The 21620-nt window shown below is 36.9% G+C and overlaps 1 protein-coding gene across 1 annotated transcript in view; it reads right to left on the reverse strand.

Annotated features, from left to right (window-relative positions):
* The window catches only part of gabrd (gamma-aminobutyric acid type A receptor subunit delta), a 29822-nt gene extending 9014 nt beyond the window's left edge, over positions 1–20808 (reverse strand). The window contains exons 1-3 of the mRNA XM_059332635.1: positions 20384–20808; positions 5256–5371; positions 2247–2314 (exon numbers count right to left, since the gene is read on the reverse strand). Of these exons, the coding sequence (XP_059188618.1) occupies positions 2247–2314; positions 5256–5371; positions 20384–20451 (252 nt within the window). The 5' untranslated portion in view covers positions 20452–20808. The remainder of the gene's footprint in view (positions 1–2246; positions 2315–5255; positions 5372–20383) is intronic.
* Between the last annotated feature and the right edge of the window lie 812 nt (positions 20809–21620).

Here is a 21620-nt window from a genome sequence, read left to right on the forward strand (position 1 = left end):
GAGAGAAACATGTATGTGGAGGAGTGTGCGCGCATACACGCACATTTGTGTGTGTGTGTGTGTGTGTGTGTGTGTAGCGAAAAGTTACCTGTGTGTGTAATTAAAATCACAAAGTTACCTGTGTGTGCGTGTTTGAAGCAGGTGTATGCATGTGTGAGGAGTGTGCGCACTTACGCGCATGTGTGTGTGTGTGTGTATCTGTAACTGTAATCACATCAAAGATCAAAGGCAATCAGATCAAAGCAATCAACTGAATTAACTGACACCAAAAAATGAAAAAATAGCTTTGTTAGAGCGATCTAAAAAAACGTTTCCATATCCCTTTTTCAAGTATCTCCCTGCGTTTTTAATATGGGACCCAATGAGGCTGTTGGTGGTGTTGGTGCCGCATCTGTGCGTCGTACGCCCAAACTATAACTCTGACAGCTTTACCAGAGGATTGTGAGTGAGAAGACAAATTTTCCTACTTTTCTATGTATAAATTATTTCTGTAGAGTGAAATTTGCGGCCTGGAGCGCAGTTTTAAAATTAATTTTTTGACAGTTTTACCTCTCCCTCTACACTCTGAGCGATGACATCACACACTCTGACACGAACATTCCGTGCAATACACACCCATTATAATCTCAGAATTTCTCCAAAAATGATCATGGTCATTGAACAGGGATTGATTAAAAACTATATGACCTATCGAAACGTGGATTAATACACCGATACACAAGACTTGTGTCTACTGTTTAAAGTTTAAATGGAGTCTCTAGGTTAAATTATGCCGGAGAAGTAGATGTTTAAAAATCTCAAATGATTGTTCTTTTTCGCTCATTTTTTGTCGGCCGTCCCATTCATTTCAATGCAAAATTTTGAGCAGTTTTTCGCAACTTACGTCGCGAAAAATTCGTATTCTGTAGAGAAAAGTAATAGCACACCGATCCCGATCAAACCGCACGTTTTGATATATAATTTGTCCTGCAACTCTTTAAGTTGTAGGACTAGTAGCGGGACGAAATTGCATCCACAAGAGGAATAAGAAGAAATCCACAGTATAACAGTAGTGCTCGGTGCGATTGCCCCGAGGCCCTAATTAAAACAATAATAATAACAATATCTCACTCATTATCGCATGATTAAAGCAGAAAACGTTATTCATGCCAGTGTAATATAATGCAACATTAGATAGTCTGCTGTCCAGCTGGATTGGATTTTTCTTCTTTTTTCTTCTGTGACTGATTGTAGTAAGAAAGAGACAACTTGCAACATAACATCAAGTAAAACTTTCTTTCCTGAAAGTGAACGCTACTCTAAAACCGAAACGATTTAGACAACATCCCAAATTCTCTGGAATCAGGGTTGTAGATACAATGGACTGTAGCAACTAGTTTTGGTCCAAAACTCTATCAAGATTGACAAGCTGAGCACATCTGCAACCTGAGCAAGCTGTCCTCAAACATAAAAGAGGCAGTAAGAAAAGACAAGAGAGTAAAGAACAGGAGGAGAGGGCAGCAAGGCTCCCTGAATAAGATTCCTTCGGCTTTTTTATAAATAGTCACCAGCCCACGGACAATGGTGTGTGTGTGTGTGTGTGTGTGTGTGTGTGTGTGTGTGTGTGTGTGTGTGTGTGTGTGTGTGTGTGTGTCTGTGTGTTTGTGTGTGTGTGTGTGCATGCGCCACTGACTCACACTGTACATCAATAACTTAGAAGGAGAGATGTCAGTTAAGGGTAATAATGACAGTTAAATTTGACTTTTATTTGATTCATTGACATCTTAAATCAAATAAATACTGTCTGAAATAGTCCACTAGTTATAGTATTTAACATCGATATGGAAACATGTTTGATAATTGCTTTGAATACTGATCATGCTGTCAACCTACTGATCTCTAGCTGTGAGAAAAAAAGTATGAATCCCAGTTTTTTTTCAGCTTCTGGCGAGCCTTTAATGGAATTTTCTCTGTAGATTTTTGAGTATTGTAGCAAGGAAAAGATTCATGGCATTTGGAATAGAATATATAAAGTGCATCTTCCCACTAGATTTGCTTCTTACTATACAAAATCCCTGAAAGTATCAAATTATCTAACAACTCAGCCCAATGTGTCACACGTGTTCACACTGAGTACTTTCAAACCCTCAAGTGGGATAAATCAGGATTATGCAAATGGAAAATCTTTGATCTTTGCCTCAACAGTGAAGTTGAGGGATGATAGAGAATCTCCGTGTAGAAGGAAAAGGAGAAGTGTCATACTTTACCATGTTGGCTTCGGAGATGTGGTCGATGCTGGCCACTTCGATGGCCATGGCCACGTTCACTGGCGGACCTGCGGGGGGGAGAGGTGAGAAAAGAAAGCAAAGACACACACACACACACACACACACACACATACACATACACTTTCTCTGAAGTCATCAGTCCCACCCATCCTCACTCCATCACCCATCTGTTTCCCTCCCACCTACCATCCTCCCACGTTTCAAACACTCCTACAGTGCATAGAGATTAAGCATTATCCAGTTTAACCATGCTAAGTGGCACATCACACTGTGGGCATTCATAAACAGCGCTGGGCTTTCATGGACTCGCACAGAGTGAGCTTCTGCCAACACTGACACACACACACACACACACACACACACACACTGTAGCATTTCCACTCAACAGTTTGCCATATGATTAGCATGGAGTGTGCCTCTGTGATCGGATGCTAGAGGGCAGAAACTACAGGGGCGCTCGCCGATGCGGAACGAAAGGCTATTTATATTGAACATTAAGGAATCATACATTACCATTCCCCGTCATTCAACACCTTCCCATAACAATTTCCAGCAAATCATATTCTAATGGCCATACACTGAATGTATAGAGTGAGGGGGATTTACAATGGCATGTTTATTGCACACCAAGGTCAGCAGAAGGGAATTTTAGAGGCTGTCATCAGATGCAATAATAAGCATGTTTTACATAGTATCCTCCAGTGCTTCTGCACATATTAATACATTTATGTCACATACTGTAAATGTATGTTTTTATCTTCATATGATTTAACAGATTTAATTGAACTTACTTTAATATTACTCTAATGTAAATGTAGCATACATTTGAATTTAAATATCATAAAACCAGTGGTGGAATGTAACTAAGTACATTAACTCAAGTACTGTACACATTTAAAATAATTGTACTTTACTTGAGTATTCCCATTTTATGTAGCTTTATACTTCTACTTCACTACATTGAGGCAAATATTGTACTTTTTACTCCACTTTTTAAATTTAGTTACTAGTTACTTTAGTTACTTTTCAGGTCGAGATTTAACACAAAAAACATGATCAATTTAAAGTGATTAGAGATTTACTTTTTTAAATTTAAACCTAATAACAGTATATTAAGTAGTTTTCCCCCTATGTTTACACCATAATGCTGCTTAAATAAATGCATCAACACAAGTAATCTAATATTTGGAACATATAAAACTATATGAGTGGGTTCATTCTGCACAGCAAGTATTTTTACTTTTGATACTTTAAGTACATTTTGATGCTGATACTTTTGTAGTAGTAGTGGAGTAATTTCACATTGTGGTATTAGTATTTTTACTTAAGTTAGCAATCTGAATACTTTTTCCACCCCTGCATAAAGCTAGCATGAATATTACGCACATAAAATAAGATTCACATGTTGTTCATGTGTTAAGTGCCTTACAAATGCAATAAAATTGCCTCTACAAATAATGTCCACAAATATGATTTGAGCTCTAGAAATCATGGTAGCACTTATTGATTTATACGGTGGCCAAGGGAGCTCAAAAGTGAAGATTACGTTTTTTGTTTTGTTTTGTTTTTACTTGCAGTCCATTAATATGGAAGCTCTGACAGATCATTTTCATGTGTGAAAAAGATGGGGAGTTTTGCCAGGTGGGAAAAATGTTTTGACAGAATAATTTAGCTACTATTCGTTTGTAATAACAGATTTGGGCATTTTTTCTGTTTGTTGTTGTAATACTTATTTTAGTCACTTGCCTCTCAGGGCTTCCATAGCTATGAGAGCTCAAAAATGAAGATTTTGTCTTACTACTTCCTCATGTTTGTATATTTGCTTGTTTAATTTGCAGTCACTTGAGCTCTCTCAGCCACCGTAGCTTTCTTTGATTTCTTAGCACTGTGGCACTGTCACAGTCTTAGCTGTTTGTTTGTAAGGCATGCAAATAATACTGTCATAAGTCGCGTTGGACAAAAACATCTGCAAAACAAATGAAATGAAATGTAAATTAATGTAATGTAGGCTGTGGGATTAAATTTTTTTTTTCAGATTTTCTGTCAAGTAAAAACAAATGTTTTCCAGTTACACAAATAAAACTGTGTACTAATTTGGATTGTTGACACAGGAAGATAAGTAAAAAAGAGGTCCATAAATATTTGTATTTCTTATATGTATGTCTCCCGAGGCAAAAAATGTGATTCACAAATATTGTTTGTACTATCATTAACAAAATAATTGGCTTCACATGATGCTTTAGCCTTTGTGCACCTCTCTTATGTGGATTCTCTTGGAGTCATATTTGTGAATTTTCAAGATGTAAAACATATCTGTGAATCATTTTTTTCCACATTTTTGTATTATATAATGACACAAATATAACTCCATACAAAAAGGATGATGGGATGTGGGTTGAATGAAGGGAATTCTTCCCAATAGCACACATGATTCCTCAGTCCTTCCTTTCCATTCACATCAGTAGGAAAGCAGTCACCACACGATGCTGTGTTGTGATGGTCTGTGTAGGTGTGTGTGCGATGCTGCCGCTCCACATTTTCACCTTTTTTGCTCAGCTGAGTTAAGCTGTGAGATTGAGAAATCTATCGCTGTGGTCATTGGATGTTTCACATCTTGCAGCCATTCTTAGCAAAGTCTCCAGAGCGAGCGGTGTTCATTGTTTGCACCGCCCGTCTCCCTCTCGTCCTTGAAGGGCATCGTCTGAGATAATCCCCTACGCAAAGCTGCTCTTCACCTACATGATTTTTTTTGTGTGTCCTTAACAAATGAGTCACCTAACTGAAGAGTCAAAGCAGGTATTTATATAAGATAAATACAGCTTTGCTCTAATGTTGTGTAAGAAACACAAAGACACCGCTCAGGGTAATGGAACTGGAAGATGAAACGTGGATGTTGCTGTAACTTGGGGTGGTTGATGCTAAGGATGGCTGTAAATGTGAGAGGATGAAATGCAACCCAATGCCACGAGCAGTAGATCTCATACTCACCTCCTATCCCAGGGCGAAAATTTCTGGCATAGCCCTTCATTAATTCATCCAGATTAGGTAACCAGGATATTTCAATGTCTGTACCTACATAGTCCCCAATGTCACTCAGCATGGCCCTAAAGGAGACAAACAGCAAACACAGCAGCCTTCAGCGGTCGTCGAGGCACACCATGTGTCCACAGGAAGCCTGGCAGAGCCTCAGATACTCAGGAACACAAACAACAGATCAAAACAAACCCTGTAATGTGAGACAATGTTGGCTGTTGAAAGAAAAAGCATTGTAATAACAAAGATTTCATGCCAGAAGCCTGACCTCATTTTTATGTTCGACATCAAGTTGTCCCTTAAAGCTGCATTAACTATTTTTTTATTTATTGACATTTGGGGGTTTGGCAGAACATATCAGGTATACACAGAGCAACACTTGCATTTATTTCTAAAAAGAAGCACTTGAGAAGTGAAGCTTAGTGCCATGAATCTGCATTCTTTCTAATGGCCAGCAGGGGGGCAACTACACTGGTTGTTAAAATAAGCCAAATTGTATACAAGTCTATGAGACAATTACCCTAGTTTTCACTTGTTTTTACATTTTCTGTATGACTTTATGGTCTCAATCGCTAGTTTAAAGTCTTCTTCAATATCAAATATTTGTTTTGGAAAATATGGTCCCACTTAGAGTAAAATACTATGCTAATGTGGAAGTGCCTTAAATATGAATCCCATTTAGATTAAAATAGGTGAGAAAGCAGGGTATGCTTTAGGGTGTGTTATTAACAGGCGAGGTAACAATGTTGTGGCTGGTTTGGCTGTTAGTTGTTTTGGTCGCCTAAAAATGTCTTATTCAGCACTGTTGTACCAAAAGGCAGTCTTAAGGAGTGGCCTGTTCAGTTTTGCACTTTGCTAACCAAGCTAGCTAGCTCGTGCTAGCTGATAACTTAGCTTCATCCTCTCATCCAAATATGGTCGTCACCAGATGGTGACGGCCGAAATGTCAAACTTGATGTTTCAAATCAGTAATCCACAAACCAATGGATGATGTCATAGTGCTTACATCCATTTCTTTTGCAAAGTCTATGATTTGGAGTTGTGTTTCTGTCCTCTTAGCAAATCTAAGTAGAATATTCACTCCTTGTAGCTCTTTTTTGGTCTCCATCAATTCCTGAAGGAAATATAATATAAAATATATTATATTATATAATACGTTTTTAAACTCAGTTCTAAGGAAATAACAAAATGTGGCATTTTAATTGTGTTTGTATTTGTAGATGCCCTCAACACAGGACACAACAACATGTTTATTGCATGATTTTCAAACAAACTGAAGGATTATTGTGAGCATGAGACAAATCATATGATATAAAAGTTAGAAAACATGAAGCTTATTTAGAATGAGTACACTGTAAAAAAAAAAAAAAAAAAGATAAACAATAGCTACTCAATAAAATTGAGGCAACAGATTGCACGCAATATTATTAATTAAATCTAACTACGTTACAAGTTGAGTTAATAACTTAACAGGAAGTGCCTGTCAATTAAAAACAGACTAATTCTATTGTGTTGGATTCATTCAAAATTCTCTTGATTTAGAATTACATACACATAAAGATTATATTTAATGTGATCAAAATACGTAGATTCTATCTCAAACATTTTTATATTAAAGTTACTTAAACAACTGCCTCAAAATCAAGGACGTATTTGTATTTAATACATTTTATCAAATGTATTAAGTAAAATGAAATGACTACAGAATAATTTATTACAGTGTAAGCACAAGAATATACAACATATTATGTGTCTGCCACATACTATAAATCTAAATCTAATCTAAATCTAATTTCTAAATCTTTTGAATTATTTATTAATGAAATTGGAAATTGCATAGAAATAGCAAAGATATTATAAAAAATACTTTATTGTCGACAGTTTGATCCGTGCAAAATCTGCAGACAAGAAGGGTACATTATGATTATAACACATCATATCACATCCAAATGAGACACATTTGCATAAAGAAACAATACACAATATAATTTACTTTGACGGGAGCACCAGGTTCCTTAATAGGTAGAACTGAATCAAGGTTAAACAGATAAATACATAACAATAATTAATATATATATATATATATATATATATATATATATATATATATATATATATATATATATATATATATATATATATATATATATATATATATATATATATATATTTAAAGGTTTAAGTGGTATTTTTTATTCTTTCTTATTTGTGCCCTCTGTTGTTGTTTTTATTCTTTGTTTAATTTATTTAATAAACTGTACTGTATTACAATATAATTTAAGAATTAAGTTAAGAATGTATTTATGAATAATTATGTGTTTTTATTAGCAGAAAATTGTGAAAACATGTTTGAGAACCTACTCTGACACATAATAATGGGGAAAAAAATATTGTGCAAGTTTTATTTTCTGAGCTCAAAATATTGGTTAATGTCTCGCTTTATATATCTAATAAGTATTATTCATTTTAAAAGTTTGAATATGACAATATTTTTTGAAAAAAGCATCACATTATCCCTTATGACATCTTGCCTGGTAAATATTTATGTGTTTTTATCAGCAGCAAATCATAAAAACATGGCATGGGATTTTTGCATGAAAATTGTGAAAATTCATACTGAACATTATAAGAATACCAGACATCAGCTGTTTCCTCTTATGTACCTGCTTGTATTACAAAAGCCACACTGGTTAGAGCCTGGCTGGCATATTTTTCTTCCCTCGTGTCTTCACAGAGTGCATTTGTCCACAAGGAGGCTGATCCAAATCTAGCAGTGTAGCTTCAGATTTCACACAGCTCAGACTGAACACCCTGCTGTGCCTCAGTCCACCAGCCTCAAACACCTTTTTCTATTTCAGTCAGAATAGGTTCTCATTAGCCAACATATCCACGATTTAATAAGGCTTTAAAGCTAGCACCTTATTACAATGCTGTCTCTAGTGTGGGACAGTGACACCTCGACTCAAGCACTTCTTGGGTCTTTCCCATTCCTCTAATTCGCCAGGAGGGGAATAATGGTGAAATTAAAATTATCCGCTCGTATAAAAAGGACTCCCCTGAGGCCCCTGGAGCCTTCTGGGACCGCTGAAGGAGCGGGAGCCCTTACTGACAAGACACTGCCTCTGTGTGGGGTTTAACAAGAGCAGCACAGCTCAGATACCACCAGGTGGCAGCTTTGCATTCTGCAACACATGCAGATATACAGATACCATGCAGATACACAGCACAGTGTGTGCTTTATGTATCTGAGTGTAAGTCAGGTCACTTCGACCCTGCCATTCAATACAGGCAGGACTTTCTCTTTTCATATTTTCATGTGTATGACAATCTTTTTAAACATGGATTATTTACGAACATCAATTGTGTTTAAGTTCTGTTAAAATGACAATGAGGAAACTCATAGGGTGTCATATTGAGTAACAATGTCGGTTCAGGCGGGAAAATGCAGATTTTTTTCCCTTTTAACCCTCCTGTTATGTTCTTTTCTTGGGTCAATTTGACCTGAGGCATGTTTAATTATCTAAAGGTGTCAGAAACCAAAAAATCCCAATAATCATTGTTTATACTTCATTAATAACTCGACCTCTAACCATTTTAATCAATATTTAGTGCAATGGTGTTTTTCATTAAAAAGAAATGTTAAACTCTTTTTATGTACATTGGAAAGACCTACATATAAAATACAATGGTTTTACATGACATTTTGTTTTGTTTTGTTTTTATTTTTTTTATTTTTATGAAAAAATACTTTTAACAATTTTTTATTTTTTATTTTTAAACTTTGACATGGGTCAATTTGATCCGCAACAAAACAGGAGAGTTAAAGGATTATTTCATTTCATGGAGTTGAGAAAACAAAAATAGTATAATGCAAAGTACTGCAAAAGATTTTTCCAGCTTAAATTACATTCCATGTGGGAAGAGGACTTGAAAAAGAAGGGTCACGTCTAAAGCAAATACATAATAATGGGGAGGAAAATATTGTGCATGTTTTATTTCCTGAGCTCAAAATATTGGTTACTGTCTCACTTTATATATTTAATGAGTATTATTGATTTTTAAAGTTTTAATATGGTAATATTTTTGAAAGGCATCAACGTTATCCAGTATGACATTTTGACTGGCGTCATCCAATGATTCTCAATTAAAACACTTAAAATACATTGTTTGAAAATGTGATTTTAGTAATAATTTTTTTTAAAAACATCCTCATAAAAGCAACTTTAATGTGCTGTTTTTACCTATTTTAATTTTTGCTCAACTTGAAAACCTTATTTGTCACTGGGACATACACGCTGCAGTACAGAAAAACCATAAAGAGCTTACTGATGTGCCACAAACAAATGTAATAGATTGAAAGATTTCACTGACATTCAAAGTCCCAAAGGCCGGTGGTGCCATTCACACCAAATAGACTGTATCGAGGCATGATCGTAATTATTGACCAACAATAAAAAATGTAAAAAGCCATTCAGTGACCTTTGAAATACAGCTGACGTTTGAAGAAAATTGACTTCCTAAGCAGCCACAGCTACATGGGAAACTGGCCTCCCCAGCAAGACAACATGTTATTATTATCTGCTTGTAAACACTAACAATAAAACAGTATTTCTGCCGTGTCATTAAAATTTCCCTCAAGAATTCATTCTGTAGTGGCAGATGTATTTATAGCCTGGCAATCACTGCCATGTCTGAATAAATGGGAGCACCGTGTGAATTAATTAATCACTCTGTGACTCCTGGATTTCTTCACTAATTGGCACTTTCTAAATATGGAAGGAAAGAGCTTTTCCTTCAAGAAATCCGTTAACACGCCAAGGTCACACAGGCCTCCTCGCATGGAGAGATGAGAGAGTGTGTGTGTGGGGTCCTATTAGTGTAACTATATTATAGGAACTTTCTGCATCATGTGTCATTTGTGATTGATTGATGGGTTAACTTTAAACTTAATCCCAGACCTTTCCTGTTTGATTCTTCCTTCCAAAAGACTGAATTCTACACAGTTTCCCCCAAAAGTATTTACAGAAATGTAACTTTATGTTATAACAGTAGCATAACATGGTTTTCCTGGACATCTTGTTATTGAATTTTGACTTTCTCTTGTCAAGGCTATCTTCTATTTATATTTTCCTGTTCATTTATACAGCCTATGATTCATTCTAGGCACATCAGACGCGTGTCACTTCCTGAGCACCAAAAGATTTTTAATCCAACAGACTTTACCAGACACTGAAAATGTAGAAGCTTTTATCGAAAAAATGCTAAATGAACGTTTATTTAAAATGTCACAGATTATTGCTTTAATTAAATACTGCTCTCCAAAGAGCAGATCAGACTTTATCTGACTCTGCAAATTGATTTTCTTTGAGAAAATGTGTGAAAGTACTTGATTCCCCTGACCCAAATTAACATTTTTATGACCACAAAAAGCCAAACAGAAAATCAAACAAACAGAAACACGCGCAGCTCTGCGAGGGGAAAGAAATATTATGATGTGCTGTTAAGACACGTACAGGGTGGAGCAGTTTGTTGCAACTCTCTATTTTCTCACCCCTCCATCCATGACAAACAGTGGAGAGTGTGTATTTCCAGACGCTCCTCTTCCTTCTGTGTTTCACTTTCATTAAACGTCTCGTCTCCCGAGGCCTGGATCTGTTTACGAGCTAACATTAAACAGATGGGGAGAGGAGACGGAGGAGAGGGAAGACAAAGAGCAGCAGCCTCTCTCAAATTTATTGCGTATTTTTGTGAACGTAATGAGCAGCACGCACTAACAAGCCTAATTAGTTTTATATAGTGACACTGCTAGTTACCTGAGTGCCAGTCCCCCGATCCTCGCTCTGACGCTCACTGTTTCATCTGTTTTATTGGCAGCGATGTGAGATGAGCAGCATTGCAAAACCCATTTGGATAAATCATAATAAAACATAAATAAGCAGTACACTTCTACAAGCGGCTGCTCCATTTCTATCACTGTGTGTGTGTGTGTGTGTGTGTGTGTGTGTGTGTGTGTCAGTAACAATGAATAATAGATTGCTTTTCATTCAGCAAACAGATCGTTTTATGGACTACATTACTACTGTTTGACACGTTATGCACTTAAATGCGGAGTCCATAATTTTGCTTTCTTTTATTTGATGTGTTTAAATTAATACATTTCTCCCTTCATATACAGTCACTATTTTGTTTAGTTTTTTTGTTTCTTTTTTAAAGCACTTTCTCCATAGCACTGATCATGCTTTTAATTTTTGACGGGATTAACTACCATTTTTGGATGATATCTGCATCCTCACACTCATTGTCATTATTCTATTACCAAAAGGGAAGATTGGAAATGTTTAAATTGATAGATTATTATAGGTTTTTTTATTTTTTATTTATTTACATTAAAAGTGGTTGGAATAGAAATGATGCTAAGTAAGCTAACTATTCACATGAATAGATTACTGAACTAATGTATAAGGCACAGGCATGGGGGCCCAAAGTGTCAGGGGCCCCCTGGCCCTCACCATGAAGAAACATATATTTAGGACAGAGAGACGCAAAACTACTACAACTGATACACAAAAAGACCATAATGAGACATAAAATGACCACAGAGACACACAAAACCAGTACAAAGAAATGTAAAATGACCACAAAAAGACACACAAAACCAGTACAAAGAAATGTAAAATGACCACAAAAAGACACAATATGACCAGATACAGAATGACTACAAAAACGACCACAATTAGATGTAAACTCCACACAGAGACACATAAAACAACCACGAAGACCACCAGAAAAAAAAACTACCATTGTCTCATAATCCGTCCATAATTGTTTAAGGACTGAATGTGAGCCTGTGTATTGTAACCCTGACTCCCAGAAATTACATTTATGTCCCCTTTATGTGTTTTTCTAAATATGTTTTGACATTATTGGCCTAACTACGGCTTGGATTATGTTACCTGACAATGCTGTTTTTCTCAGTCAAGTAAGTGCTACTTTTTGCAGCATTTGCCAGGCATGGAGGGCCACACAAAATATGCTGTTGGTTGCATTATGGGAAATGTAGGATCTAGGCACTAGGAATTAGGATATTGGACAGATTTTGCCATAAGGAGTGTAGTAGTGGTATGTCCTGACCAATATGGGATTTTTGAGAAACATTCACAGTCAGCCAACATAATGACTTTTGGAGCTGGAATGATGATAGAAGTCCGACACTTAACTGCCTGTTTGCTGCAGCTTTTTTTTCCAGTTGATGTCATCATTTCTTAATCACCTCAATGATTGTTTTCTGCATTAAATGTATTGTAAAAAGGTGCATATCGAACAACATATACACTGATACCGATAAATACTGATATGTCTATGCCTTGCTATGGGGCCCGTATGGCCCATAATTCATTCAAGTACACAATAGTACACAACATATACAATTTTACCTCTCACATACACATATTTCTTGTGTATGTGAGAGGTAAAATTGTGTGTATGTGAAAGGTAAAATTGTGTATGTGAGAGATAAAATTGTGTTCATGTGAGAGGTATTTTTTGTGTATGCAAGAGGTAAAATCGTGAATGTGAGAGGTAAAATTATGTACGAGAGGTAAAATTGTGTTTATGTGAGAAGTATAATTGTTATTTTTTTGTGTATGTGAGAGGTAAGAATGAATTATGGCCCATATAGCCCCTTGCTCTAGTATTTATACTTATACTTATTTTTAAATATGCTACTTCGGAAGGAAATTGCTGTTGACTTGGATCAAATCAAACCAAATCATTATTTTCCAAACTATCATCTGCCAAATGAATATTTTAAACCTTTATAAAACGAACCCATTTCTATAACATTTTCTCAGAGCTGGTCAAAAGTGTCTTCAGTTATGTTATATGTGAACATCCTCTTCTCATACCAGAGTTAATCCAATCATCCAAGCTTCTTCTTGAGCCTTTTTTGTTTTTCTAAATCAGGGAGACTTTCCTTTCCTGCTTGGGAGACTCAAATATTCTTAACTTTTTTAAAGTCAAGGATGTTAGGACAATGAGAAAAAGTAATGTGTTCTAACATTGCTCTTGCTCTCCATCGTTCTGCAGGGAGGTCAGAGGTCAGCTCCAGAACAGCAGCGCTGGAGCTGGAACTGTCGTTCTTCATCTCTCCCTGATAAATACAGTGAAATCTACAGTGGAATCTGCTGGATTAACATCCTGCACAGGAAAAAGAAGATTTACAGCAGAACAAGCGTCTCCTTATCAGAGTGAAAACTGCTGCCGGGCTAATGTTCAGGTCAGTGAGTAACCTCAAAGATTATATCAGAGAGCCTGAAAAACAGAGCTTCTGCAAATTGTTATTCTTACTTTCAGTATTGTGATTATGGAATTACCTGGAGAAATATATGTAAAATATTTCTTTGTAGTGGTCTTCACAGAACTTGGAGTTGATATATACTGAATTACTTCAGTAACTATATTAGAGCCTTCTCCACACTGACAGGAATATGTCATTCATTTATTTATTTATTGTAACTAGTCAAATTCTTCCCTAACCTCATGCAAATTTAATGATGGAATCAACAGTTACAATATCAAATTATTTTTCAATGTCAAAATTATTAATGAAAGTTGCGAGAAAGAAAGAAAAAACTTCAGTCGTTGTTTTTTTTTAATGCGGTCCTTTGTCATAAATTTTAACTGTTGTGTTAGGGTTCTTAAACAGTTAACAGCTGTTGTAGCTGCAATGTCAGCAGTTTTTGGTTAATTGTGCTTTACTTTAAAGGGAACTGTTAAAACTGTGATCAGTCAAATTATTTACAAATTGTAACAGTACACACTTTATTTAATTTCCCGTGCTATAGGGGTAGTTAGGGGTTGCATTGTGCGCTATGGACTTATTGTTTAACTCTGCAAAGGTTGGTGTGGGGACACCAATTATCCTGGCAGTGGTTTTCGTGATGTGTGTGAGTTTAGCCCCATTGCAAAGAATACATCACTTTTGACTCTGGGGACATGTGATGTGTTATTACTTTTTTAATTTTATTTACTAAGCAATTAACTTTTGTTTAAAACATTTTAAATTTACATCCTAAAATGTTTTAAATCATTTGGACTTTTTAATTGCATTAATAAATATTATGGTGTAAGTCAGGGATGGGCAACTTAAATGCTGCAGGGGGCCACAATTTTTCATCGTCACTACCACAGGGCCACATATAGGACCGTGCACTTCACCAGATATGATGAAACTGCAATTTTAAATTTGTTTACAGCGCAGTAACTTAACATATTTCATGCTCAAATGCATGTATAACAGTATACATAGGAATACAAAAAGTTTGAAGCAAATAAAAAATAACCACTTACTGTGATTTTTTTTTTTTTTTTTCAGTGCAAGAACATTAGACAATAGCAAGAAGTAATTTTGTGCATTTTTACACAGCACTTTTAAGATTTCATCCTCAAATGCATGTAGTTGTACTGAGGACCACTTCAAGTGAGGGTGCGGGCCCTGTGTGGCCCCCGGGCCTCCAGTTGCCCATCCCTGGTCTAAGTGATGTATCAGAGCCTTCTCCACATTTATATATTGTAATTACTTGAATTCTGATACATCTCAGAAACATTTAATGATGGAATGAGCAGGTAAAATATCATATTAGTTTTTTAAATTTTACAATTAATATCTGAAAGTTCCTAATATTAAAAAAAAAACTGCCCCTTGTCCAAAAAAAACAATTCTGATTATGTTATATGTACTCACTGTGTCAAAAATCAAAATAGGAGTTATGCAAAAAGGGTATTTTAGAGATTTTCGAATATTTTATGTATATATAAAAAAGACTAATGAATTAATTTATTATTATTATCATTTAATATTTATTTATAAGTAGATATTTGATCAGAATGTAAATGTTTTGAACTACACATTAAAATAATTGGACTGATAAGTGTGTTTGCATGTTGTGCGTCACCTCACGGTGAGTATGGGAGGCTTTTAGTAGAAGCAGTCAAGTGTCCCTGCATCACCTCAGCCTGCTGCAGGAGCAAAGTGGAGCTTATAGAGCCAGTTCCTGCAGCCAGAGGAACATGATCAAATCACTGTGTTATTGGGAAATGTACTCTCCGGACAGTAGGAGGGATTTATTCGCTGACTCAGCCTCTTACACAGATTGGTTAGGAGCACTGTGTCACTTGAGTGCACGTTTAAGGACAAGTGTCACGGACCAGAAAGATCATGAAATGTTGGGATTAACTCCTGCTGTAACACATCATGTCAACCTTTGGATATACAGTACTTCATGTGTACAAACAAACACAAAATGTCTCCTCTGCCTGTCTTTGTCAAAAAAAAAAAAAAACATACTGAGCTGTTTTTGTCAATATTGTAAGATGATTTATACTGGAGTGGATAATAAAATATGATAAATAATTTCGCATTCAACAACTATCGCTCATGCAGACCTCCTATTGACCCTCAATCCTCCCACTCTCTGCGCACCATGTATGTATCCTGTATCTTATCCACAGCAGACTACGAATGATGGATTTGTAGTTTTCATTATATTTTGCAGAAACCAATCACCTGTCGTGGAATACTACCTTCCCTCACCTGTTTTTGTGTCTGCAAGCTGGATGTCATTCAATTAAATGCAAATTTATATTGAAATATGCCCCGTGTATTGAATTACTTCTAGTGTTATCCAGCTGCAGGCATGAATATGGGTATTTTGGGAGGTTGTCAGAAAGTATGTTATATATTGCAACGGAGGAATGGTTAAAGCAAAGGCGTAGGTTAGTATATGGACGGTACAGACGTGTCTCTACTAATGTTGGAGGGATCTTGTTGCTTAAACACATATTGGCTATTAAAGATCAGGTTATAAATGAATTAAAGTATAATTTTCTACATGCATATTTAAAGGGGCAACTTCCACACACAAATGACAAAAAAAGGAGAGAAGAGTAAAAGATGCTTTCATGTGAGTTCAATGATATCTTCATGTGAGATATCATTGAACTAGAAAAGTTGATCTTCAGGAGAATACATATTTGAAAGCAATACACAATGCCTGAGAGCCTTGCTGCATTGTATTCCATTACATTTTTTATATTTTGTGTTTTCGTTCACATAAATAATGACATTTCCATTATAAATTGGTGCATAAAAATCAAAATGGAGGAAATTAAGTGAGCTGGTTGGACAAAACTTTGAAATTTGATTCTTGCTTAATGTCTAAGGATTTATTTTACCAATAAGCTTTTTTTACAGGTGTAAATAATAACATTTATAGAGATGAACAGAAACGAAACAAAGCAATAATTAATTACTCATTGGGTATACCTGTCAAACAAGTCTGATTGTCTGCAGTGGCAAAGGTCTATTGACACTGAAGGGTAATGGGCTGATGTTATTCTATAGTTTTGAGAGTGTAAACTAATCACACCAGTACCTCTGTACTGGTATATATTGCACTACTATCACTGCCCTCCATTTTATTTCAGAGTCAGAATTCTCTCTGAACTCTGAACGGCCTTGTGCAATTTAATGCAACAAAAAAGTAGTGCCTGTGACACTACTTTCTGCTTTCAATCAAACAATGCAAGTGTCACATTTTACAGATTTGAAAATTTAGTTAGTGTTAAAAAGATCAATTTACTGAAAACTACTGAGTGCTTAATAAAAACAGGGGAGAAGTGAATGAGTAAATGAGTGATTCCAGACAACAATGCGTATTGGTATAACTCGTTAAAGGTACACAGGCTACGGCTACGCACTTAACTAGTGGATGCAGGTTGTCTCCAAATAACAACATTGACTCTTTGTTTCACACGGGTCAAATTATAGAGTGTGTCATTTAATCTAAGCATCTAATAATGCTACAAATGGGTTTACATTACAGTCAATGCAAAGACTGGTCCTTCTCATACACGGGCGGGGACAAAATCAGATGCTGAGCTGTTGTGACAAAGTTCTGGTAGCATGCGAGTTGGGAATGAGACAGGGCTGAGGTACCGGGCATTGTCGCAGATGCGTAACACCCAACCTCTGGTTCCCCGATAGGGTGTGAGCTAATCCTTCAACACTATTTGCTCTGTTAGCACGGTTAACGCTGTTTGCAACATCAGTGCAGCTAACACTGCTTGCCACAACCATTCGAGCTCAGCCACCTCCTTATTTCAGAGGTGAGAGCAGTGTGCAGCAAATCCGGGCGCAAACTCTGAATGTTATATAAACTACCATTAATAACAAGTTAACATATAGCTTTCTTTGTAAAAGAGGCTCAGTCGTTCCCTAGGGTTCCAGCTGGGTACTGTTGTTTTTAGCAAACATGATTCAACCTAAATAGTGCATTTGCTGGGGACTATTTTCATCCTGAAAAGAAGACACATTTGGTGTACAGCAACAGGATTGTACATATATGAATATGTTGGGGGTTTTTGCAATGAGTGTACAATATTATATTGAAATATTCATCAACTGAGAACAATCTGTTTTATTCCCAACTACAGACACTTTTGACCCCTTGAAGTCACTTTTTGATGCATTGGGTAGTCCTATGAGTCAAACCGTAACGCTCCACTACAGTCATAGATTTAATGCACATGGACATTCTTGAACATGTGGTTAATGTTGTGAATTCAAACAAAACTACTTGGTTAAGGTTAGATAAATGTTCATGGTTGGGCTTAAAATAAATACATTTGACTCAAAGTCGTAAATAACACTTACACATAGGACAGTTTGTTGGACCCATCTCTCCACTGCAACATAATGCATCCACAGACTTTACCACTCTCGATACTAAGTCACCAGACTTCCAAGCTTCTTAAAGAGATTCTGCAGGTTTCCTTGTTCATTGGTATCAGACGCAGAGCACTATGACAATGCATTAGCGTTTGACAACCTGGAATGACATCATTCTGCTGAAAACTATGTAACCCCATGGATTGTATATAAAATTGTTTATAATGTTCATCTCTAGCTTAACTTTTGCTACACATCCATAAGAAAACCTACTAAATATTTGAGTATTTTTAATATTTATGAATATACATAACCAAAAAACTATGTGTAATTGAAATCGCCATATATGGTGTGACACATAGCGGCTCTTGACATTTTGTTTGTCGTAATTTGATTGGCTGTAGCTCCTGCCACTGTTTGTTTAAGGTTTTGATTCACCAAAGGCCTCTCGTTCCTCACCCTTATTGTGGAATATGATTATTTAATCACTATCAGATGTGTGACCAGGGTATGTCGCCTATAGATTCAATAAGAAAAATACAGAAGATATATCCTTATTATCAACAATACATTTCTATCCAATCCAATCTGTGTACGGTGTGTTGGTATGTTCCAGATTCTCTATATTCTACTTGTCTGTGTCTGAGGTGCTGCTGTCCTCTAATAGGCTACAGTATTTTATAACCCACTCCTTGTTGTCTCGGCTGCAGATATTACACTATCAATTAGATGCAGATTGTGTGTTAGTGAAGTGAAGGGTAAGTGACACTTCAGCTGGAAAAGAAAAGCTGTGAAAATTACACCACACCAAAGGTGGCGAGGCATAACTTAGCTAAGCAACTTTTTTTTGTGAAATGGATAAATGAGGAGCTAAAAAGAGAACTGGAGTAATTCTGTTCAGAGTGGTGGGGGGTGGAGAGAGGGAGGGATGAGCAGTTTGCAACTTTCAACCACCAAAAGCAAATGTGCGTGTGCACATGATTTTGTGTGTGAGCGAGAGAAAGAGAGAGCTGACACATAATGAGGTGCAAGAAAAAGCCTACACTCTGCATTGTACTGAGAACAAAATAATAATAACAGCAGTGACTAGAGGCAGGAAAATCCAATTACAATAGCTATTACTCCCTCTACTGGTGGACAGCCAAGAGGGACAATAGAAATGATTTGTCCAAATTTCGCCCCAAAAGCTTAAGTAGCTTCACCCTTTGCCCTTTTCTAGCGGAGGCACTTGCCAGAATAAGGGCTTTTGGAGGGAAATGAAGCTCCGCAGTGGATGCTGGTTATCCTAAGAATTGGATGCTTGTGAAAGCTTCTTGGTGAGCGCATTTCGACTGCACACACATGAACATACTGTATTAAAAAACATACATAAAGCACTAACACCATCTGGTTCAAACGCACCCTGTAGCTGACAAAGCACACTGTTTTGTATTCGAGAGAGCTGCATAAGAAGGTCGTTCAAACTGACAATCAGAGGTCATGGTTCAATTTCAATGTGTGAAAAAGAAATAGGCTACTATGAAAGGCTTCCTTCACTCTGGAGGATCCTCATTTCCATCACCTGCATATTTCACCTCGCTTCACTTTGAGTCCACAGTTGAATGTGATTGAAGACTAATTTTAGCAACATGTGCGGCAAACAGGAGTTGTTGTGAGCTGTATTTAGTGGCATATTTGTGATGGCAGCTGTCCATCTGTTAATTCCCTTTCCTTTCCTTAAACTCTCTGGGCTTGTGAGTTGTTAAGCAGACGGGCTGCTCTGTTTAAATATACTGTATTAGTCCTTCACAGGCCTGTTCTCTCCCATGTGCACCATCTGATGTTTGACCCTGATCGAACAGGCCTGGAGGTGGAGGTGGGTGACGTTACACCAAAACGCACCCACTCACCTCACCTCGCATATTCATCTCCATAAATGAAAAAAATAAAAAGAGCACATCATCACCTCTCTTATATGCATATGCATTATGCAAATAGTGTCATCAGGTCCATGTGCCTGGAGGTAAAGCAGAGGAGACTTGAGGTTGTGGGTGTGAAGTACGTAGAGGGTAAAGCCACATAAATTGGCTGCACTGTATATTAATATTAATACGGTAAAGTCGTAGGAGGCGATACACAGCGAGGAGGATTTTTCGCTTTAATTATTATTATTGATTTTTGATGTTGAGTGTGTCGTGATTAACCGTCCATAGAGAGATATAGATAGCCTAACGATCATTTCTATTTCTGATCAGCCTTTAAGTTTAACTTTTTATCCATCTATTAATATGTTTTTAATTAATAGGCGTTATACTGTCATAATAACACACCTGCAAGAAGTAAAAAACAAACAAAAAAAAACAAAACGTGATCTCACCAGGTGAAAATATCCCCTCCAACGAAGAGCACAGCAATACTCGCCAGCACGAAAGTTGGGATCTCCATTCCTCTCGCTTTGTGATAAATAATTGAAAAAATAAAAATAATAAAAGTTTCCCGGAATGGAAATCGACGACAAAAGCCACAGTTTTATTTTAGCGCGCTCTCCTCGTGATCCGGCGCGGTGGAGAAAAAAGTAAAGTGCGGTGCTGATGCTGCTAATGGTGAAGATAACGGTGATAATGATGATGTTGACCCCATGGTCGTGCTTCTTTTTTCCTCCCCAATTCCTTTTTACCGCGTCCAGGAGCGCACAAGAGCAAGAGCGCACCAAGAGTGGGGGAATAGGGAGAAGAAAAAAAACTCCCGGTCCGACCGCAACAACAAGCCGATCCAACGCTGCTGCCGCCGTCTGTCCTCCAGCAACAGAGCGGAGAGAGGGAGAGAAGGAGGGATGGAGAGAGAGAGAGAGAGAGAGAGAGAGAGAGAGAGAGAGAGAGAGAGTCACTAATCTGCCGATCCCTCCATTGCTTAAACGTCAGATTCAATCTGGCCACGGGAGGCAGGAAGTCATGTCACGAACACAGGACTTCAGCATATTATGTAATGTTTGACTCATTTAAATCTTATCCGTGAGTTAATTATGTCTCAGTTACAGACCAATGTCACTCTGGTGGGAAAAGAACAAACAGCAGAGGCTGAGGGGCCCAAAGTAGGTATATTGAGGCACCCAGAAGTCCTTGAGTTGATCAGGGGACCTTCCCCCATTATAAAGCAGCCGAGTAGGTCCTGCACTAAAACAAATACTTCCATGACATCAGTTAGTTAATTCATGTTGGATTGAGTATTGTATGTGTGCTCCAATATTGCGATAATTGGGTGTGATCTTAAATTGAACAACTTCTGTGGGACTGTGGAACAGCTGACTGCCCCAGGTTGTTATGGGCCTTTTGGTCAGCAGAATAATGCCAAGGAATTAGAAACTATAGTCAGCTGAGAGGTTTCACTGTTAGCTGGATACATCCACCTCAGACTTATATAATTCTGTTCTAATGCACATGTACATCTGAATGTTTCTCATATCAGCTCCTAATACTGTAGCACTATTAGGCTTTTTATGTCTGGGACCAAAGACCACACTCAATTTAAAGAGATATAGGTTAGTCTCATAAGGGAAGCATTTGTCTCTTTGTAGTCATTTTGAGTATCTTTGTAGTTGCTTTGTCTCTCTTTGC

Source organism: Centropristis striata, chromosome 5 (assembly GCF_030273125.1).
Source record: "Centropristis striata isolate RG_2023a ecotype Rhode Island chromosome 5, C.striata_1.0, whole genome shotgun sequence".
NCBI lineage: Eukaryota > Metazoa > Chordata > Actinopteri > Perciformes > Serranidae > Centropristis > Centropristis striata.